General features: G+C 40.6%; 1 protein-coding gene across 9 annotated transcripts in view; it reads right to left on the bottom strand.

Moving 5' to 3' along the window:
* Esr1 (estrogen receptor 1) overlaps nucleotides 1-24,556 on the bottom strand; it is a 387,455-nt gene that overhangs the window by 59,034 nt on the left and 303,865 nt on the right. For all 9 annotated transcript variants that reach the window (XM_085842606.1, XM_085842602.1, XM_085842605.1 and 6 more), the window contains one exon: nucleotides 18,259-18,397. In XM_085842606.1, coding sequence (XP_085698732.1) covers nucleotides 18,259-18,397 — 139 coding nt within the window. The remainder of the gene's footprint in view (nucleotides 1-18,258; nucleotides 18,398-24,556) is intronic.

The raw sequence follows: 24,556 nt of genomic DNA, 5'->3' as shown, positions 1-24,556 counted from the left end.
ATGGATCACAGGGCTCCCAATGGAGAAGCTAGAGAAAGTACCCAAGGAGTTAAAGGGATCTGCAACCCTATAGGAGGAACAACATGATGAACTAACCAGTACCCCGGAGCTCTTGTCTCTAGCTGTATATGTATCAAAAGATGGCCTAGTCGGCCATCACTGGAAAGAGAGGCCCATTGGACTTGCAAACTTTATATGCCCCAATACAGGGGAATGCCAGGGCCAAAAGAATGGGAATGGGTGGGTAGGGAAGTGTGGGGGGGTATGGGGGACTTTTGGGATAGCATTGGAAATGTAATTGAGGAAAATACGTAATAAAAAAATATTAAAAATTAAAAAAAAGAATCTACTTGCTATTACAGTATTGTATACTAGGTAACTTGGTAGAATTAATGTAACCCTACTTTGCATTTGAGATAATTAAGCAGAATTAAGTAATATCTATAGATTTATAAGAAGTTTATGAAGAGAAAAAAGCACCTGAGCAGCTGGGGCGCAGGGTCTGCTGACACTCGCCAACTGCCCACAACACCCGCCACAGGATCTTAAGACTTCTGGTGAGTGGAGCACAGCTTCTGCTCCAATCCAATTGCGCGGGACCTGAGACTGCATTAGTTAGGGAAGCAGAAACCGGCCTGAGTAGGACCACAGGCCTCATCCGGCTGGATCAGCTCCGGGGTAGCGGGAGCGCAGGGTTGCCTGACACCCGCCAGCTACCCACGACCCCCGCCGCAGGATTTTGGGACTGCTGGTGAGTGGAACACAGCTTCTGCTCCAATCCAATTGCGCGGGACCTGAGACTGCATTAGTTAGGGAAGCAGAAACTGGCCTGAGTAGGGCCACAGGCCTCACCCGGCCGGATCAGCGCCAGGGTAGCGGGAGCGCAGGGTTGCCTGACACCCGCCAGCTACCCACGACCCCCGCCTCAGGATTTTGGGACTGCTGGTGAGTGGAACACAGCTTCTGCTCCAGTCCAATCACGCGGGACCTGAGATTGCTCTGGTTGGGGAGAGAGAAATCCGGCCTACATAGGGCCACAACCCTCTTCCGGTCAGAAAAGCACCGGGGCAGCTGGGGCGCAGGGTCGGCTGACACTCACCAGCTACCCACAACACCCACCACAGGATCTTAAGACTTCTGGAGAGTGGAACACAGCTTCTGCTCCAATCCAATTGCACACGGGACCAGAGACTGCATTAGTTAGGGAAGCAGAAAAACGGCCTGAGTAGGACCACAGGCCTCTTCCGGCTGGACCAGCACCGGGGTACCGTCAGCTACCCACGACCCCCGCCGCAGGATTTAGAGACTGCTGGTGAGTGGAACACAGCTTCTGCTCCAATCTTTAAATAGTGACAACGATAACAACTAACCCCAGAGATTACCAGATGGCGAAAGGTAAACGTAATAATCTTACTAACAGAAACCAAGACCACTCACCATCATCAGAACCCAGCACCCCCACTTCACCCAGTCCAGGGCACCCCAACACACCGGAAAAGCTAGACACGGATTTAAAAGCATATCTCCTGATGATGATAGAGGACTTCAAGAAGGACGTTAATAACACACTTAAAGAAATGCAGGAGAACACTGCTAAAAAGGAAGAAGACAATAAAGAGGAAGCACAAAAATCCCTTAAAGAATTGCAGGAGAACACTGCTAAAGAGTTACAAATCCTTAAAGAAAAACATGATAACATAATCAAACAGGTAGAAGTCCTTACAGAAAAACAGGAAAACACATCCAAACAGATGATGGAAATGAACAAAACCATACTAGACCTAAAAAGGGAAGTAGACACAATAAAGAAAACCCAAAATGAGGCAACACTGGAGATAGAAACCCTAGGAAAGAAATCTGGAACCATAGATACGAGCATCAGCAACAGAATACAAGAGATGGAAGAGAGAATCTCAGGTGCAGAAGATTCCATAGAGAACATCGGCACAACAATCAAGGAAAATGTAAAATGCAAAAAGATCCTAACTCAAAACATCCAAGAAATACAGGACACAATGAGAAGACCAAACCTACGGATAATAGGAGTGGATGAGAATGAAGATTTTCAACTCAAAGGACCAGCAAACATCTTCAACAAAATTATAGAAGAAAACTTCCCAAATCTAAAGAAAGAGATGCCCATGAACATACAAGAAGCCTACAGAACTCCAAATAGACTGGATCAGAAAAGAAATACCTCCCGACACATAATAATCAGAGCAACAAATGCTCTAAATAAAGATAGAATACTAAAAGCAGTAAGAGAAAAAGGCCAAGTAACATATAAAGGCAAGCCTATCAGAATTACACCAGACTTTTCACCAGAGACTATGAAAGCCAGAAGATCCTGGACAGATGTTATACAGACACTAAAAGAACACAAATTCCAGCCCAGGCTACTATACCCAGCCAAACTCTCAATTAACATAGATGGAGAAACCAAAGTATTCCACGACAAAACCAAATTCACACATTATCTCTCCACGAATCCAGCCCTTCAAAGGATAATAACAGAAAAAAACCAATACAAGGACAGGAACCACGCCCTAGAAACAACAAGAAGGTAATCCCTCAACAAACCTAAAAGAAGACAGCCACAAGAACAAAATGCCAACTTTAACATCAAAAATAACAGGAAACACCAATTTCTTTTCCTTAATATCTCTTAATATCAATGGACTCAACTCCCCGATAAAAAGACATAGACTAACAAACTGGCTACACAAACAAGACCCAACATTTTGCTGCTTACAGGAAACTCATCTCAGAGAAAAGGATAGACACTACCTCAGAATGAAAGGCTGGAAAACAATTCTCCAAGCAAATGGCATGAAGAAACAAGCTGGAGTAGCCATTCTAATATCTGATAAGATTGACTTCCAACCCAAAGTCATTAAAAAAGACAGGGAGGGACACTTCATACTCATCAAAGGTAAAATCCTCCAAGAGGAACTATCAATCCTGAATATCTATGCTCCAAATACAAAGGCAGCCACATTCATTAAAGAAACTTTAGTAAATCTCAAAGCACACATTGCACCTCATACAATAATAGTGGGAGACTTCAACACACCACTTTCACCAATGGACAGATCATGGAAACAGAAACTAAATAGGGACACAGTGAAACTAAGAGAAATTATGAATCAAATGGATCTGGCAGATATCTACAGAACATTCTATCCTAAAACAAAAGGATATACCTTCTTCTCAGCACCTCATGGTACCTTCTCCAAAATTGACCACATAATTGGTCACAAAACAGGCCTCAACAGATATAAAAATATTGAAATTGTCCCATGCATCCTATCAGATCACCATGGACTAAGGCTGATCTTCAATAACAAAATAAATAATAGAAAGCCAACCTTCACGTGGAAACTGAACAACACTCTTCTCAATGATACCTTGGTCAAGGAAGGAATAAAGAAAGAAATTAAGGACTTTTTAGAGTTCAATGAAAATGAAGCCACAACATACCCAAACTTATGGGACGCAATGAAAGCATTTTTAAGAGGAAAACTCATAGCTCTGAGTGCCTCCAAAAGGAAACTAGAGAGAGCACACATTAGCAGCTTGACAACACACCTAAAAGCACTAGAACAAAAGGAAGCAAATTCACCCAAGAGGAGTAGACGGCAGGAAATAATCAAACTCAGGGGTGAAATCAACCAAGTGGAAACAAGAAAAACTATTCAAAGAATCAACCAATCAAGGAGCTGGTTCTTTGAGAAAATCAACAAGATAGATAAACCCTTAGCCAGACTCACTAGAGGGCACAGGGAAAGCATCCTAATTAACAAAATCAGAAATGAAAAAGGAGACATAACAACAGATCCTGAAGACATCCAAAACACCATCAGATCCTTCTACCAAAGGCTATACTCAACAAAACTGGAGAACCTGGATGAAATGGAGAAGTTCCTAGACAGATACCAGGTACCAAAGTTGAATCAAGATCAGGTTAATGATCTAAACAGCCCTATATCCCCCAAAGAAATAGAAGCAGTCATTAATAGTCTCCCAACTAAAAAAAGCCCAGGACCAGATGGGTTTAGTGCAGAGTTCTATCAGACCTTCAAAGAAGATCTAATCCCAGTTCTTCACAAACTATTCCACAAAATAGAAACAGAAGGTACTCTACCCAACTCATTCTATGAAGCCACAATTACTCTGATACCTAAACCACAAAAAGACCCAACAAAGATAGAAAACTTCAGACCAATATCCCTTATGAATATTGATGCAAAAATCCTCAATAAAGTTATTGCTAACCGAATCCAAGAACACATCAAAACAATCATCCATCCTGACCAAGTAGGTTTCATCCCAGGGATGCAGGGATGGTTCAATATACGGAAATCCATCAACGTAATCCAGTATATAAACAAACTCAAAGACAAAAACCACATGGTCATCTCGTTAGATGCGGAAAAAGCATTTGACAAGATCCAACACCCATTCATGATAAAAGTCTTGGAAAGATCAGGAATTCAAGGCCCATACCTAAACATGATAAAAGCAATCTACAGCAAACCAGTAGCCAACATCAAAGTAAATGGTCAGAAGCTTGAAGCAATCCCTCTAAAATCAGGGACTAGACAAGGCTGTCCACTTTCTCCATACCTATTCAACATTGTACTTGAAGTCCTAGCCAGAGCAATTCGACAACAAAAGGAGATCAAAGGGATACAAATTGGAAAAGATGAAGTCAAAATATCACTCTTTGCAGATGATATGATAGTATATATAAGTGACCCTAAAAATTCCACCAGAGAACTCCTAAGCCTGATAAACAGCTTCGGTGAAGTAGCTGGATATAAAATTAACTCAAACAAATCAATGGCCTTTCTCTACACAAAGAATAAACAGGCTGAGAAAGAAATTAGGGAAACAACACCCTTCTCAATAGTCACAAATAATATAAAATATCTTGGCGTGACTCTAACTAAGGAAGTGAAAGATCTGTATAATAAAAACTTCAAGTCTCTGAAGAAAGAAATTATAGAAGATCTCAGAAGATGGAAAGATATCCCATGCTCATGGATTGGCAGGATCAACATTGTAAAAATGGCTATCTTGCCAAAAGCAATCTACAGATTCAATGCAATCCCCATCAAAATTCCAAATCAATTCTTCAACGAATTAGAAAGTGCAATCTGCAAATTCATCTGGAATAACAAAAAACCTAGGATAGCAAAAACTCTTCTCAAGGATAAAAGAACCTCTGGTGTAATCACCATGCCGGACCTAAAGCTCTACTACAGAGCAATTGTGATAAAAACTGCATGGTACTGGTATAGTGACAGACAAATAGACCAATGGAATAGAATTGAAGACCCAGAAATGAACCCACACACCTATGGTCACTTGATCTTCGACAAGGGAGCTAAAAACATCCAGTGGAAGAAAGACAGCATTTTCAACAAATGGTGCTGGCACAACTGGTTGTTAACATGTAGAAGAATGCGAATCGATCCATTCCTATCTCCTTGTACTAAGGTCAAGTCTAAGTGGATCAAGGAACTTCACATAAAACCAGAGACACTGAAACTTATAGAGGAGAAAGTGGGGAAAAGCCTTGAAGATATGGGCACAGGGGAAAAATTCCTGAATAGAACAGTAATGGCTTGTGCTGTAAGATCGAGAATTGACAAGAGGGACCTCATGAAACTACAAAGCTTCTGCAAGGCTAAAGACACCATCAATAAGACAAAAAAACCACCAACAGATTGGGAAAGGATCTTCACCTATCCTAAATCAGATAAGGGACTAATATCCAATATATATAAAGAACTCAAGAAGGTGGACTCCAGAAAGTCAAATAACCCCATTAAAAAATGGGGCTCAGAACTGAACAAAGAATTCTCACCTGAGGAATACCGAATGGCAGAGAAGCACCTGAAAAAATGTTCAACATCCTTAATCATCAGGGAAATGCAAATCAAAACAACCCTGAGATTCCACCTCACACCAGTCAGAATGGCTAAGATCAAAAATTCAGGTGACAGCAGATGCTGGCGAGGATGTGGAGAAAGAGGAACACTCCTCCATTGTTGGTGGGATTGCAAGCTTGTACAACCACTCTGGAAATCAGTCTGGCGGTTCCTCAGAAAATTGGACATAGTACTACCGGAGGATCCAGCAATACCTCTCCTGGGCATATATCCAGAAGATGTCCCAACCGGTAAAAAGGACACATGCTCCACTATGTTCATAGCAGCCCTATTTATAATAGCCAGAAGCTGGAAAGAACCCAGATGTCCCTCAACAGAGGAATGGATACAGAAATTATGGTACATTTACACAATGGAGTACTACTCAGCTATTAAAAAGAATGAATTTATGAAATTCCTAGCCAAATGGATGGACCTGGAGGGCATCATCTTGAGTGAAGTAACACAATCACAAAAGAACTCACACAATATGTATTCATTGATAAGTGGATATTAGCCCAAAACTTAGGATACCCAAGATATAAGATACAATTTGCTAAACGCATGAAACTCAAGAAGAATGAAGACCAAAGTGTGGACACTGTGCACCTTCTTAGAATTGGGAACAAAACACCCAGGGAAGGAGCTACAGAGACAAAGTTCGTAGCTGTGATGAAAGGATGGACCATTTAGAGACTGCTGTATCCAGGGATCCGTCCCATAATCAGCTTCTAAACGCTGACACCATTGCATACACTAGCAAGATCTTGCTGAAAGGACCCAAATATAGCTGTCTCTTGTGAGACGATGCCGGGGCCTAGCAAACACAGGAGTGGATGTTCACAGTCAGCTATTGGATGTATCACAGGGCTCCCAATGGAGAAGCTAGAGAAAGTACCCAAGGAGCTAAAGGGATCTGCAACCCTATTGTTGGAACAACATGATGTACTAACCGGAACCCTGGAGCTCTTGTCTCTAGCTGCATATGTATCGAAAGATGGCCTAGTCGGCCATCAATGGAAAGAGAGGCCCATTGGACTTGCAAACTTTATATGCCCCAATATAGGGGAATGCCAGGGCCAAAAGAATGGGAATGGGTGGGTAGGGAAGTGGGGGGCGCTATGGGGGACTTTTGGGATAGTATTGGAAATGTAATTGAGGAAATTATGTAATAAAAATATATTAAAAAAAAAAGAAGTTTATGAAGACAACAAAAGTCTATTATTGGTCAATATAGAGAATATTCATCTGAAACAAAGAATTGAAGAACTATTTATGATGTTTATACATCATATATGTAGTGTATAATAAGTTAGAAATATTGTATTTGCCTAAATAATATTATGTTCTTATGTCCAATAAAGAGCAATAATCCTTATGTGCAAAACATATTCAAGGATGCTTAAAAATACTTCCAAAAGGCATTCACACAAAATAGATTAAACAATAAAAAGGAAGAGTTTGCTTCCGGTAGCAAGATTCAACATTAGACATATCAATGCTCCCTAAACAGTATATGTGCTGTAATGACAAACACTCTGGTGGCTATTAATTTTAAAAGTCACATGGAAAAAAAACCAAAGAATCACCTGTTGAATTCTGAAAAAGAATCTTGATGTGCAGGACTGGAGAGATGGCAGAGGCTTAGTGAAGACTTCTACAAATGACACTGGGCACTGATTTTTAAATTACAAATATTAGCAAATGTTTAAATATTGACAAAAATAGAGTACCAGAAGATTTTATTGCACAAGGAAGTATGTAACTCAAACCTTTTGAAAATACCTTAACTTTTGAATAACAACTGGGCCAACTGGAGAGACATTGAGGGACATTGTTTTACCAGTTTCTGTAGCTTCACAAAACACCACAACCAGAAAGCACTTGAGGAGGAAAGGGTGTCTTTGGCTAATGCTTCTACATTGTAGTCATTCAGTGAAGGAAGCCATGACAGGAACTTAAACATGGCAGGAACCTGGAGATAGGAGCTGATGCAGAGGCCATAGAGGCATGCTATTTGCTAGCCTCCAGGACCACCTGCCCAGGGATGGATCTATATACACTAACTGGGTCCTCTCACATCAATCATTAATTTAAAAAAATACCTACAGACTTGTCTAAACATGGATCTTTATGGAGGCATGTTCTCAACTGAGGCACCCTCCTCTCAGATGACTTTAGTGTGTGTAAACTTGATCTTCAATTCAAACTTGAAAATATCAGGGTAATTTAGTTGTACAAGTCCTGTTGATGTTGATGGACCTCCTGCATCCTCTCTTGGCAAACACCTCAACTGCATGGCTCCTCTCTCTAATATCACTCTTCCTTGAATAATGTACTTATATTTAATACATTGGGCTCTATTTTTCCTCCTACCAACTCCTCAGACTCTCTTTGCACTCCCTCATGTCCAGCTCTCTTGTATTGTTGCTGCTTGCTTGTTTGAAAATACTCCATCCTCAAACTCAGGAATTTTGCATGTGCCCTGCTAGAACATGTCCTTGGCCTCAGACAAGATTCCTTTTCTATCCTCGTCCTCCAGAGAGTCATTCTCTTCAGAAGCCTTCCCTCAACCTTTGGATTCTTCTCTCCACTATCTCATCAAGTTACTTTTCGCTCCACAGTTGTATCCATGGAGGTGACACTCAGAAGTTTGACCTTCGAGTCTGCCCACTCGTCTGACCTCCAAATTTTTGCTTTTCAGCTTGACCCAATCCACAGGATATCACTCCAACCTTAAATGCATCGTATGCCAGGGAAACTCTTTTTCCAACTCCCCCAACCATTACTCTTTCTCTCATCTCCACAGTGTATCAACAGCATTTCTGGCTTAAGTGTGCTACTCACAAGTAATCCTAGTACTTGTGAGGTTGAGGCAGCCGGGATGTAAATTGGAGGCCAACATATACTACATGGTAAACCTTGTCAGAAAACAGACCCAAAATGAAGGAGGGATCAAAGAAGAGAGAAGGGGAGGGATAGAAGGAATGGAAGAAGAGAGAGGAAGAGAATGAGGAGGAGGAGCAAGGAGAGAAGGGGAGGGAAAGATGAAGCAGAGAGGAAGAAAGGGAGGAGGAGGAAGAGAAAATGGAGTAAGAGGAGGGAAGGTAAAGAGATAGAGGGAGAGAAAGAGGAAGAAAAGGAGGAAGAGGAAAAGAGGGGAAGGAAGGAATGAAGGAAAATATTTTCATATACTCTGACCACTGACATGGGAGCTGTCCTTCCAGCATGGTCTACCATACCCACACTGAAGCCAACCTTCTCCTAGCCTTTGCTTTGCTCAAAGCTATCCACAGCTTCATTAATACAGTAATTAAATTTGTCTTGACAAACTGTGGGCATTTATAGTACTTTACTTATCAGGTCCTAGGATAGGGTAGATATCTGATATCTATCAAGTGTCTGGGAGCACTGACAATGTAGTTATGAATTTCCACTTGTCATAATTTCTACATTGTCTCTCCAATGAATGGATCTTAGACTCTATGGTAGTGGTGATCACCTGCATGCACATTAAAAAAACAATAAAACTAGTTCATTCTTGTGGAGTATAATCAAAGAAGACATTGAGAGTTTGGTTTTAATATCTCTTTTCTATTTAAGAAAATGAAGACAACATAGTAGAATAGTGACTGACTCAATGCAACTCTCTAACAGTGTCACCTGAAACACTTGAGTCACTGGCAGCAGAATGAAGCAGTGAGATACTACTAACACTCTGCTCTGTGTGACACTCCGAAACTGTGTGACTCACACTCTCTTACCTTAGCAAACTTGATGACATCCTTTCTTTCCTCCTGTCAGCCTCAAAAGGACGAGCATGGACCTCTCATGCCTTTAGAGTTGGGTTTGTGTATGTGTGCATATGTGTGTGTATTAAGGTATACTTTTAGGAATAATGCATGTATAATGGGCATAGTCATGCTAAACACATGGAAATATCAAGAAGGAACCAGTGTATCTTGGCTCCAGTGTCACTCAGACTCCATGGTCATCAGGAAGTGATAAAGGAAGATGAACTAGGAAGATGGACACTCAGATTTGAGGATCAATTATTTTGAGCAAATCATTTGCACACTAGAATCACTAGAGAGTAAATGTCCGTCTCTAATGCTCTCTCCTTTTCTGTATCTTCCAGTATCGTGAAAACTCCTGTGGTTATATCTACTAGTTACTTGTGTGTTTGCTGTAACAAAATGCCAAACAAAAGCAAACTTATACAAAGAAGGATTAATCTGGGCTCACAGTTTCGGGAAGTCATGGTAGCAGGAACCTGAGGCAGTGGGCTCTATTGCATCCAAATTCAGGAAGCAGCAGGCATGGGTGCTCATATTCTGATGGCTTTCACTTTTTAATCTAGCCCTGTAGAGATAATCTGTTGTGCACTATGTAGAAGAACTTTCCTGCCAACAAAAAAGCCTATGGCCAATGAGCTGAGGCAGGATTAGAAGGTGGGACATTTGGCAGAGAGAGAGAGAGAGAGAGAGAGAGAGAGAGAGAGAGAGAGAGAGAGAGAGAGAGAGAGAGAGAGAGAGAGAGAGAATGAATATGGGATAAGATCAGAGGCTCAGGAAAGATTCATCCCAGACACAGAAGAGGACAGTCACTTGAAATGGAGGACCAGTTAGCCAACCATCTGACATTCAGAAAATATACAGGTCATTAAATTATGAGCTAGTCAGGAAAAAGGCCCAAGCTATCAGCCTAGGCATTTAATCATAGATAAGAGTCATTATTTTGGGGAACTCGGGCATGGGTGGAAAGCCAAAGGTCACATAGTCCAGGGCCCATCCTGGGGAATGGTATCATTCCCACTTAGGGTATATGTCTCAACTACCCTACTCTAGATCATCCATCACAGAGATGTCCAGTGATATGTCTCTTTAGGTATTCAAGAGCCTACCTATCAAGTCTAAAGTCAAATGTAACCATCACACTATGCTTCTATACTCAATGAATACCTATTGAACAGAAGTAAATTGAGTTCTAAACATTATAGACTCCAAAGTAGCCAATGTCTCTTATAGTTGTGCTTTGGCAGCACTCATGAAATGAAATGATCTGACTAGGGGATGATGGCTTAGTGGCAGAGAATGTACCTAGAATGTCTTATGTCCTGGGTCAACCCCTGATGCTACTGTGCAGGAGGAAAGAAGTGTTCTTTACTACATTAACATGAAAAAATCACTGTAATAAAATCATATGGTGGCGAAATGACTTGATCATCCTTTGTAGTTAGTTATGATTTAAACAATGTTAGCGTTATTTTAAAATTAGACAGTGAAAATATGATTTCAATTTAGCAGATGTTTAATTGTTAATACACAGCAACTAAAAACAAAGCAGCATATAAAAATTCAAGGAAAGCCAAGTTAACTTCCTACACAGGATTAAGGCTTTGTTTGGTATTCTGCCATTTCCCAGGAACAATTACATATATTGAGTGGATTCTTAATGCTTACAGGCTTAAATCCCTTAAGGACTTAAACACCAGTGGCTTAACACTTCTAGAACACAGCGTTCCTTGATTGCTTTTGTTTTTAAGAGGAAATCTCAGTTTGAATTTTTTGTTTTTTCACTATTTCCAGTAGAGTCTTTGCTTGTACTTTCATGATTTGGTCTGGATGATCAAATAGAATTTTCTTGAAATACTGTTATGTATATGTTTCAAATCTTTATTAATATGTAGAACCTACCAAAAGGTTCATGTGTAGGACCAACCAAAAGTATATGGTTCAGTTATTTTGAGTCCAGGAGATAACTTGATTACTCTTCTGTCAGAGGTAACAATATTGATGAGAGGAACCAGCAAAATATGAGTGCTGGTGCTCAGTTGGCTTTGTCTTTTTTATCCAGTCCAGAAACCCACCTAAGAGAATGGTGCCCACCACATTTAGGGTGAGTCTTCCTCCCTAAATTCACCTTACAGGCATGTTCAGAGATTTGTCTCTTTAGTGATTCTAAATTTAGATGTGGGGAGTATTGTGAGTGTGTTTTTGTGTGTATGTTGAATGAAGATGCATGGAGGGACTGTGAAAGGTCAGTGTTGAGTATCTTCCTCAATTGTTCTCTACCTTATATTTTTGAGACAAAGTCTATGCCTTAATCTAGAGCTCACTGACTTAGCTAGGTTGGCTAACCAGTGATTCTGGGGGATTCTCTTATCTCCATCTCTTCAGGATTAGAGGCAAACTCTGCCATACCCAGTTTTTATGTGGGTGCTAGGGATAGAACTCAAGTCCTCATGTTTATGTAGGAAGTCTTTTATTGATGGAACCATCCTCAAGCTAACTTCTCCCTTCTTTTGGTGGCAGTTTTACAGTTGATAGCTCTGTGGTTTGTACAGACATGAAACAAGAGACTTTGGGAAATAATCTATTAGTTTTACCTGTTAAGTGATGAGAGTCACAAAAAAGCATAACTAACCAACAGTTCCAGGTTAAAGTATAAACTAGCAAATATGTTCTTACCTATAGTCTCATGAACTCAACAAATACAGCATCAAAGATAAGCAAGGGCTGGACCTTTCACATTAAAGAAGTTGAATACATGTGAGCTTTTTTTCTCTTTCCTTTACCATCCAGTTCCAAAACATGGAGAAAAAAAGATTGGTGAGCAGAATTGATTTTCTAAATTTATTGCTAAGTTTACTTAGCAATCATTAGTAATCATGCTAATGATTACTGGCTGGTTAATACATTTACATGTTATGCAATGAGCAACTTGGGGACAAGTGAGGGCAAGCTAGACAAAGTAGAGGTTACAGGGCCTTTGTCAATACTTTCCAAGAGTGAGGCAGAGCCCAGGGCAAAGGTACTGCAGTAACTGGAGCCATCTCCTACTCAAGACCAGCTTTGCTGAGAGGTGCCTCATTTTCTATATTCTCCTCTTGCCCATAACCTGTTCTCCTGCTCCTCTGTGTCTGGTGGAGCCCCAACTCCTATAGTACACACTACTTGGGAGCATACTTCTGAGCAGGCAACAGAAAGGGAGGCCCATGTCCTCATGCCCTAAAAACACATGTGGAAAATCCCATTTTGAATTCATTAACTTCTTGCAGAACAATATATCATTAATGATTTCCAGTAGAAAATTCTACAAAGAATTTAATGAAATTCTACATGGGAAAGGGGGAGAGAGGCCAACACAATTGCTGGAAGCATTGCACAGGGATTTTTGCACATTTTTTCATTTGTAATTTTATAAAAAAAAATTAAATCTAAAATGAGAATGCTTTTGTTTCTAGTAAATGAGGTGGGTTTTTTTTTTCCAATTGAAATGAATTTATTATCAGAAAACAGTCTGCTCTTTCTTAGAAAAGGCAGAGTGTTCTATCTGGTGAGCAACCTGTTTTTCTCTTAAGGGAAGGGAACTTATTCCCATTTCATGCCTGCAAGCAAAAGAACTTTTTGTTGTTCAGTACTGTTTCCTGCAGGCAGAGCCTCCCGATGTGGGAGCGATGGAAAGAGTTAGATCAACAGCTCTCTGGCCAGAGGCTTGGTAGAATTCTGCTTGTCGAATTAGTCCCTGCTTTTCAGATGTATGAATCATTTTTTCTCCCCTCTAAGAGTGAATGGGAATCAAAAGAGAAGCATTGGCTTCCTGAGAAATCCACAAATATTTCTCAGAATTTGTGAGCACGGAGAGCTCCAGCCAAACAGCCCCTTGGAAACTGGACAGTCTTCGGAACAGGCAATTAGCATTGTGTCCTCTCACATTGAGTCTGCCTTCCAGAGACATCGACTTCACTCCTGCAAGAGCCAAGAGACCCCACAAGGAGCAACGCACCGAGAACACATGTGCTACTGTGTTCAGCCGGTTTTTCTATGAGCATGCATGTGGGATTAAAGGAAGAGGCTCACTCCTAGGAGACACAGAAGGCATAGTTTGTGTTTTCTAGTGCCAAAGCACACCAATGGATTAGGTGTGAGAATGGAAAATGAGCTCTCTCCATTTCCTGATTACTTTCACAGGCATTCTTATTATCTTTAGCTTTCATTTTATAAAATACACACACACACACACACACACACACTTACTATTTTTGCTTTTGTTTTTAATATACCTTGTAATTTCTTTTGTTTTTGTTTTTCCAAGAAAGCTTGATGGCACAAATTATGTGGACCCTATTGCTGTGGGATCCAGGATAGGACCAGACATGGCGGGCAGATGGAGCCTGGCAAGGATAAAATTGGCTGACAAGCTGGTGACTACCAGGAAAGCTATAACCCAGCAGAATCAAGATATCATAAGTTGTCATCAGGGAGTAAATCAGGCAATAACTCTCTTTTATATGGACACAGGCTAGGAATCACGCCCTCTGATCATGAACGCGGGATGGCAGCACACTGCGTTTTAGTTTCAAAACCACCAACTCCTACTTGCCAGTATAAACACTTCAGTGACTCAAGGAGAGGGTGGGCGCATTCTCTCCTCTGATGGCCTTATAAGACACAAATGCTTGTGTTAACAGGGAAAACCTGAGAAAACAAAAGATGTGCGCAATCATTAGTAAATAACTCTACATCTTTTGTCAGCAACCATGGCAAACCCTGGGTGACAGGGATACATAGGATTTGGGACTGTCTCTTTCACTTCTATGCAATTGAAAATGTCCTTTTGGGTGTGACTCACCTTTCAGAGGTAGCATCCCAAAGCCAAAGACACAACCACAGGAAAGATGATAATACTTGGTCCCTACCTGTCAGCTCTCAACCAACTCCTGAGCTTTGAAACTTATAAGTTTCTATATTTTGTTATTAAAATGTTTATTATTTTGCTGGGAAAGACAAGGTAACTGAACCTAACTTCATAGGGGTTGGAAGCCTGTAGAGCTGTGATATTTATAGGCTGACCCTCAGAGCATCTTTCAAGGGTATATAGATTCTAAGGGGCTTCTGCTCACAATACTGTTTATTATGATATATCTATCAGACTCATCCATAATTGTCATCAGCAATCACTAAGAAGGTAATTAAACAATGCTGAAGTTGAATAAGATTGAACGATCTGCCAATGGTTAGAAGAATATAGGATTTTTATGTTCTGGATCAAATGCTATCTTTTTGAAATATTTAAATAAATATCTTTGTCTAAATATTAGACAAAGCTACTATTACTAACATCTATGTAGAATAGAAAATGAGTTTATCATTAGGTATAAGCATACCTAAGGAAGGATATTTTGGGGTTTTGTTTTGTTTTGTTTTGTTTTGAGACAGTAACACACTGTTTAGCACAGGCTGGCCTCAAACTGAAAAGTCTCCTGTCTCACCTCTATGGTGCAACAATTACAGGAGATGTACTACCAGGCCCACATTTTCTAAGTATTTGTGATTGTACTAAGGAATTTAGAAGTTGCTTAAGAGGTTTGTGGAATATAATCACAAGCTAAATGTATCCATGAATTAAGAAAAAAAAAACTCTTATAAAACAGATGGATACTAAATTCTGCAAAGACTATAAAGTAATGAGCCAGTAGTTAGTGAGCAGAAATAAACCACAAGTGAGTTCAATGACAGTGATGGCTGAAATATCCATCAACCTGAAGTCTCTTTTCACTGAGGACTTGTTAGGTATCACAGAAGACTTTGTATGTTGGAGGTAACACAAATGTGGAGAAGATTTGCTAGAACACAAGAAGTTTATGAGCTGGTAGATCCAACGACACACAGTCATCTGGCAGGACGAGGCTCCAGAGGAAGGAGAAATTGATCACAGGGAACCCAGGCAAAAGAAAGCCTGCCTAAACTTTCTGACTAAAGAGAAGAAAAACCTGAAGTAGAGATGTGTGGAAAATAGATATCTTGGATGACCCTTACCGGGTGGGTGAGTTTCTAACAAGAGAGGCTTTTCAAAGCAGTGGAAGAAACCGGTGAAGCTTGGGAGGCAGAGGTGGGCAGGGGGATCATGAGTTCAGTAACAGCTCATGTGACATGGTGAGACTCAATGACACAAATGAATCAAGGCACCAAAGCTAATGCTTTTAAAACTTGAATTTGACATTTTTTCCCAAGTCGTAGGTCAACTTCAACTGCCAGTTATCTTGAGCCTGGACAAGGTCATCTACTTCCTAACATCCCCATCTTGCTCTCTCATTCACTGGCCTTCTTCATTTATATCATCTGACTGTGTCTGTAAAATCCATGCTCAATAAGCTTATTATTAAAGACAGCCCTGAAGGACACACACAAGAAGCCTATGTGGTACTTTCAAGGGAACTTGAGAGTCAACTGAGACTTCGTCAGGAGGGATCAAGACTACAGTGGTACTTTGGGCCATCATCTCTGGTGACACTGTGCATTAAAACTGAAGGAAAGAGGAGTTTAAACAAGAAATCAGGACAGGTAACTACACAAATGGAAGATAAGCTTATAAGTGTCATGGTCTGGAGACAACTGGAAGGTATGAACTCATAAACCATTCAGAGGAACACTTGACAGGTCACTAGACAATCTGTTCATTGAAGAGGTGGATCCATGCTATAATGTCACTAAGATAGAAACAAAAAACCAAGAATCAGAATTGATAAGAAAGAGGATGCCTCCAATCTTGGGCAGGAATCTCCAATGCATCTGGGACAGTGCCATAGGACTATCTAGAGAAGTTGAGTTTTCCACTGTTTGTCCTCCAGCCACTCCATGTCATGGACAGGAAATATCTAAACGTGATTGAGCACATGACATTCTGTCATACTTTGGGTGGGATGCTACCAGGGTCTAGGCAGTAGCTTTCTGGGGTGCTACCAAAACCTACAAGACCATAAAACAGGCTCCAACTCCAAGAAAGAATGTTCCTGGATAATAACCATGTCGAGGATGGGAAATATTCATCTAGGATTGATATGAAACTCCAACACTGGATTTTTCTTTTTTTTTTTCTTTTTTTCTTTTCTTTCTTCCTTCCTTCCTTCCTTCCTTACTTTTTCTCCCTCTTTCTTTTTTTCTTCTTTTTTTTAACTTTTAGGTAGAAATGGTTAAACTTTCTTGAGATATGATGGAGAAATGAACCACAGCAGAAATACAAGGAAACAAAAGAAAAGAACGAGATTGGGAAATGCCTAAGAAGACATCCCTTCCTGGGCACCATGAATTTCATAAGTGAGGTAAAATGAGAGTCTTTCATATTCAAAATGCAATCTTTTATGCCTATTCTTAAGTGCATAGGAACCTAAGAAGAGAGACAAGGATGAGGAAGGTATTCACAGAGCAGATCAGTTCAGTTATACACACATAAAGGCTTAAACACTGAGAGCACATGCCAGTCTAGAGGTCAAAAAAAAAGTCAAGAAAAATGAAAAAACTTAAGAATTAACAGGGAATAGGAGGATAGAGAAAGGCCAAAGTGAGCCGTGGGTCTACTGTTACAAAGCCCTCTCCACAGTCCTACAGAATCGATGGATAGAACAGAATCGATGGATAGATGTATTACATATAGATGTAGTTCCAAGGAAAAAGACGAGTGGCCTATCCTCATGTTTAGAGATGACGTTCTATAGGCAGCAAAATCTGTTTCTAGGGAAGTATCATCACAGTTTCTAAAAATTAAATTAATATATTGAAGCAGAAATTAGCAGCTTCCATAGTTCTCTCTCATTTCAATCTTGCTATAACTCTTGTTCCAGGGACATTGACAGGTGAAGAGATCCAGCTCTTTTTCTGGTAAAAAATGGAGCTGAGTAGGTTCCTGCATCTTTGGGCATGAGGTGATGTTGACAGGAGGCAACTAGAAAACTACTCAGCATAGCACCTGCTGCTGAGCAGCTTCTCCAGTGGTGGGAGGCTGCTGTAAATCTACATCCTATTACTCTAGGAAATTATTGAAAAAAGAAAGTATCAGGAACCACAGTCCAAGACAACCTAGTGTAATACATTAAACAAGAGAGCTGAAAACTGAAATTAATTCCTAGAACTGCAAATGGCAGTTCAGAACTCTTCAGGCCAAATTTCACCATTGCAATGACAGAAGAATTAGAGAAGGAATTTGATATGCCATCGTGATTGATTGTAAAGGCACTAAGAGATGTATATGTATATGTCTATATACACACATATCAGAAGATAAAGGTAGAGTTGGAAACTTCCACTTTGTAGTTATGTGTATGTGTTGAGACACTAGGGTTATGTCAAGGTGATGGCAAGCAGACAGCTAGCCTTAGCTTTCTATGGACATGTCTACAGTGCATTCCCTGGACTTATGCATTCATAAAGTAAATGTAGCTATACAACTCTTTGACAGTCCATGGACTGTCAGATAGATGATCTTTGGATATGAACTAGTGGTTATAAAGGATGCTTCTCCAGGCCACAGCCAGGACACTCACCTGTCCAGGAGCAAGTTAGGAGCAAACAGGAGCTTCCCCGGGTGTTCCATGGAGCGCCAGACGAGACCAATCATCAGAATCTCCAGCCAGGCACACTCGAGAAGGTGGACCTGATCATGGAGATTCAAGTCCCCAAAGCCTGAAAAACAAGGAAAGCCTCATTTAGTTCCAAAAGAATATAATCATCACTGGCAATGTGAACATGGCTTGGGATTTGAATTAGTGGGCTGTTGTAAATACAACAAAGAAATGGCTGAATAGGAGATTAAAGCTTTTTTAAAACTATAAATGGCAATACAGTAGATGCCTAAGCATCATGGGGAAGAGGAAGATGGGTTAAATAGAAATACTTTATAGGAGAAGCAAGTGTTTTTTAAAAATCTGTCAGTGAATCTCCACTTGTCTGTAAAGCTGTTTTTTAATGCCTTATTGTCAGATCTGCAAATATAGAGTGACTCAGACAACCCAATTAACTGTCTATAAAATTTGCACTTAGTAAATAAATTCTACTCAGGCATATCTAATAACTTTACATAGGTATTATCTTTCATTTTTATTTCATTGAAAACACTTAAGTACTATAAACTCAAATTATTGAACTAAGCAGAAACTAGGACACAGGTAGGACCAAAGTCCTTAGTCATTTCTTCACTTTAGTACTGAGCCATAATCCTCTTACACAAAATGTAAGACAAAGACTAACAAGATAGCAAATGAATCACCACAGGATGGACCAGACAGCTACAAGTAATGCAACCCCCTCCCTGGAGCTTCACACTGGTGTGTGCCCTCCCTGGAGCTTCACACTGGTGTGTGCCCTTGTGTTCCCGTGGGTGATTAGGTCACTAAAGCTTTCTGTAACTGCTTATGACAGTAGATGTCTAAACATCGTGAAGAGGAGGAGGAGGAGGAGGAGGAGGAGGAGGAGGAGGAGGAACAGAAGGAGGAAAATAGGGTGAATTTGGAAAGCAAGCAAGAAGAATGTGACGTAAAGGAGAAACAAGTTATTAAATCCCTCACTGTGCGTTGGAGGCAATGCTAAGTATGCCCAACCACAGAGATGCCAACGTGAGAGAATTATTGAGTAAGCAATGTTCTCCAAGTTTGCCACTTGCCAATCAGTGACCTGCTCTTTGCAAGGAGGCATTCCTCCACAGTCTTCCTTTCCCAGCCTTATCTTCAACTGTTTGTTCTCACTGATGCAGGAGAATAGCTGTGGAATCCTTTGGGCTTTGTTGTTGTTGTTGTTTAATGGTTTCTTCTTTGTGTCCTATTGTCCTCTTAGAATCCATTCTTATTAACCGAGCTGATTTTTTTTTGTCAACTTGACGAAATCCTAGACATATCTGGGAAGAGGGGGCTCTTAATTGAGAAAATCCCCAACCCGATTAGTCTGTTGGCAACCCTGTGGGCCATTTTCTTGCATGATGATTGCTGGGGGGGGGGGGCAGCTCACTGTGGGTGATCCCATCCCTGAGCTGGTGATCCTGGGTACTCTGAGAAAGCAAGTTAAGCAAGTCATGAGAAGCAAGCCAGTAAGCAGCACTCATTCATGGCCTCTACTTCAGGTCCTGCCTCCAGGTTCTGTCCGGTTTGAGCTTCTGCCCTGACTTCCCTCAGTGATGGTTGTAGTGTTCACAGCAATAGAAACCCTAACCAAGACATTTTAATGAAGAAGTGGGCTTTAAGTTTACAATTTACCTAATGATTCCTTCCTTGGGCATGTTGGGAGTTGTCTAAACCTCAGCACTAAACAATCCTCTTGTTTCCTCATACGCAGCTCCTGAAGTCCCACACTTCAGAGAATCCGGACTTACTGGTGACGATTCCCAGAGAGATGCTAGGCACACACACAACAGAGGGCCATGTCCCCTCGTTCACTGTCTCTTCACTCTCAAACATCATCATTTCCACCTGAACAGTCACACACTGCCTTCCTCTTGATTCCATTCCTGTATTTACAAACAAAGCCACTTCTATACCCCATTTCTGACTTCATAAGACTCATCTGTGCCATGCAGTTGTATACATAAATGGCTATTCTTATGTGTTTATAGAAACCTACTCCATCACATAGGTATACCCCACAATATATACAGTTATGCTTACACTGGGCTTTCGGAGTGCCTCCACCTTTTGGCTATTACTACTAAATCTGTCACAAGCAATTTTTTGAATAAGTGTTTGGATGAATGGCTGCTTTTACTACCCTTGGATAACCATGGTTGTAAGCAACTGGTAAAGGTTCTCAAGAGGGGCATGTCCCATTATACACCCACAAGCAGTATCTCAAGCCTCAGCTGCAGTCTTTGATAGCACTCAGTGTGCCTTTTCTGTTGTATAATTGTTTCCACATTTATCTATTTGTACACACATACAAACACAAACTGATATACATATGACTGTCCCACAGTCCATGTATGGAGGTCAAAGGACAAGTTGTCAGTTCTTTTTCTATGATGTGGGCTCTGGGGATCCAACTCGGGTGGATTAGCTTAGCTGTAAGCACCTGGACACTCTGAGCTACCTTGCTGGCCCAGCCATTTTCATTTTAAAGATGCCAGGAGAGGTGCAGAAGCATCACACCGACGTGGTTTAATTTGCATTTCCTACTGTAAAGTCTTTTCTCCATATTTTTCACCAGTTCTTTTTGGTACTAGATATTCAAGTTAATTACACAGGGTGTCTAAGTCCTGGTAGATTGTGTATATATTAGGGACCCAAAATATGATTTTTATTCAATCTTATTTTTAAAAAGTCCTAATTCATTATACTTTCCACTACCTCACGGAGATATTCCAGAGTCCATACTAGTGCAGCAGAGTACATGTGTTTTGGCAAGAGCAGATTTCATTGGTGTTGAAAGTTATCAAAACGAGGCAGAATGGATCTGCTCTTAAGAAAAGTCTTAGCGATTAGGCTGCAAGATCTGGCTTGAGGCCTGCCTGAAGGAAAGGGAGCAGGGATCTCTGGCAAGTACAGATGTCTAGAGAGTACTGGGTCCAAAGTGGCCAGCCTTGCTTGGGAGAAACAAGACCTTGTCACTTCTCTTTCTTGATCCCTAATCCTATAAACAGAACCTGGGCAGCAGAACATGAGTTGACAGCCCTCAGTGAAGTTTTAATTCCTCAGTAATCCCTTCAGTTGTTTGGATAAAGTTTCATAACACTAATGCATTCTTACCAGTAAATTAAATTTACCCCCAGAAATGTTACTATTCAAAAGCAAGGTTTCTGTTTGTTTGTTTGCTTGTTTGTTTTGTTTTTGTTGTTTTGGTTTGGTCTTTTGTTTTTTGGGGTGTTTTTGTCTGTTTTTTTGTTTGGGGGGGTTTGTTTGTTTGTTTGTTTTTGCTTGTTTCTTGTTTCTTGGGATATTTACTTTTTGGTGTGTATACAAAAAAAATGTCCTTGTGTGTTATTGTCAGCCCTCATCAAACTTAGGATGAAGTATTAAAAAATTCCCACAGGTTTGGGTTGAACATGTCCCCACACTGTTCAGAACTGCAACGAGCCAATCAACTTTGGAAGACCAAATGCCAGGTTCCTGGTGGTGACTTTACATTTAAACAGGGTCATACTCTTTAACTCTGACCTCAATATGGGATTACTACTCAGACTTGGCAGTCCCAGTGATCTTCGGGAGTCAAAGAAGATCCCCACAACCACGTGTGCCATTTAAATAGGGTGATTATGAATATGTCTGTTAGTATTACTTTACAGTCAAGAGGCCAGCAGGATGGCTGGGTTTTTCTGTGAAATGTAGGCATCTTTAATTCTGTTTAATTATGGTTTCCAGCTGTGCACATTGCCTGCAGACAGCGTTATTATACCTGCTGCAGAGTGTTATCTGCAAGCTCCTTAGACAGGGTTGGGAGGAGCTTGCCAGACAGACTGTCAATTAACCTTCTCAGTGAGTGTGAGGACTGTCAGGGAGGCTATTCCATGGTGCTTTTGATTCCAACATACTGGTATCAATATTATTTTATCCACCCAGGAGCTAAATGCATTTCTGATGCGGACAAATAACCATGAGTATTTTTAGCTCATAGCTAATGATCATATATATTATAAATATATATTTATATATTATTTATACATATTTTATTACTTATATATTATGCATTATATGTTATATGATGTTATATGCAATATGTTACATGTTACTATTACATATTAATTATAAATACATGTGGCAAATAATTTATAGACATCATGTTTCAATTCCTTGCTTTATTTCCCTTAAGAACACAAAGATTTTCTATCAAGTAGATCTGCTAGGAAGTATTTAAAAAGCCGATCTCTGTCTTCTGAAGACTTCAAAGCATCATCAATGGGAAGTTGCACATCTTTATGACATAGGAGTGAAGGCATCCAAAACAGAGGTTCACATAGGTAACACAGTAGGCATTGATTTGTTCTCTGTTCCTGAGAATCCACAGCACTAGAATATGGGGCTGGAGAGATGGCTCAGAGATTAAAGCACTTGTCATGGAAGTATGGATGCTAGAGCCCAGATCTCCAGTACTCATAGAAATGGCAGATGATGTGGTAGGCTGCCAATAATTCCAGCACATACAAGGCAGGGGCAGGGAACTCCTGAGCAAATTAAATTGGTAGCTAGGTTAGCTGAATTGGCAAGCTCCAAGTTCATGTGAGAGACCCAGTATACCATATATACATATACGTACACATATACACTTGTGTATATATGTGGTGTGTGTATGTGTGTGTGTGTGTGTAGAGGAAGAAAGACAGACAGATAGAGCTATCAAGAAGGCATCCTATGTTAACCTCTGGCCTACATATGCACATGCTCATGTGTTCATGCTTAACTGCACGTTAATGTGCCCATTCACATGTGAACACACAAACACATGTACACATATCATACACACACATTCACATAAAAGTAGTATGAATAGTTTTTTTGAGATACAACTAAAACAACACTCATAATTTTCATTTTATGAAATAAAAGCAAAAGTAAAGATAATATTGGCCTTTTCCCAAGCTTAGGGAACATGGGTTGATATTCACAGGCCTAGTAATAAAATCATCAAAGATGTGATACACTGAAAACAAACAGAGATAGCCCAAGACATCTATCCCCACCCTGAACAAGCTATGCTGTAGCTAATGGCTTGATGGAAGCCTCTGCCCTAGGAAGATACTATATAAACGTCAGATTATTTTCCCAGACCAGTAACTATAGTTTGAACCTAAAATGTCCTTTAAAGGCCACGTGCCAAAAGTTTAGTTGACAGAAATGGTCTTTGGGGAAGTAATTGAATAATGAACTCTGACTACATGAATAGATTGGATGCTGTTGGTCTATAAGCTAATGGACTTTTGGTCATGGATAGAGAGGCCTATACGGTGAAGACATTCCCCTACTCCAATCTCCCAATATCCTGATATTCTGTCTCACCTCAGACCCACGACAGAGCCAGCCAAGCATGGAAACCCAGAAACTATGAGCCAAGATAAATCCTTCTTCATTTTAATTTTCTTAGGTCTTTTGTCACACTGCCAGAGACCTGACTAGCACACCAAGTAAAGACATCCCTGATTCTGTCCTCCACTCAACAGTGACTGTTTGCCTCCAGGGTACTTTTCCCTTACTCCCTTACCTTTGACTGCAAAAGAAGAGTAAAGAGGGATGGAAGGTTGACTCCGTCGGTAAGGGCTTTCCTGGCAAGCATAAGGAACAGAGTTCAATCTCTCGATCCTATGTAAATATGCCAGGGGTGGTTGCACTTTCTTGTAAGCCTAGCACTGAGGAGACCAAGACAGGAGGGCCCCTGGGTCTCCTTGGCCACCTCGTCTGCTTAATTGATAAGCTCCAAGCCAATAAGATACTATCTCAAAGAAGGGAGACGGTGTTCCTGAGGATGGCATCCACGGTTGTCCACCAGACTCCATAGGCACATATGCACACATACCTGAAAACACACACACGCACACGCACATGCACACACACGCACACACTCTTGCATTAACGTATTTACAACATTTCCAAGCCCCTTCCTTGAGCCGCAGAAGATCTGGTGCCTTCTGCTCCACTGTGGGCTGCAACATACTGCTCCAGAAGTTGCTCAACTTGCCTTGGCATAAAATGAAACCCTTCAGGTCTTGCCTTCTCTTGCTGGCTATGGGCAGGTTCTTAGAAATGATGTCAAAATGTACAAAGAACTCCAGGTAAAATGACTAAAGTGCACATCTTCAAGGCAGCTCTACACTGTCTTGGAAAAATGATGAATTGAAGTGGCGTTTTCATGAGAGACATGAGGAATAATAAG

Source organism: Mus caroli, unplaced genomic scaffold, assembly GCF_978045245.1.
Source record: "Mus caroli unplaced genomic scaffold, Mus_caroli_1 scaffold_9, whole genome shotgun sequence".
Lineage (NCBI taxonomy): Eukaryota > Metazoa > Chordata > Mammalia > Rodentia > Muridae > Mus > Mus caroli.
Note: the sequence above shows the minus strand (reverse complement) of the source record. Positions and strands in the feature narration are given on the sequence as shown.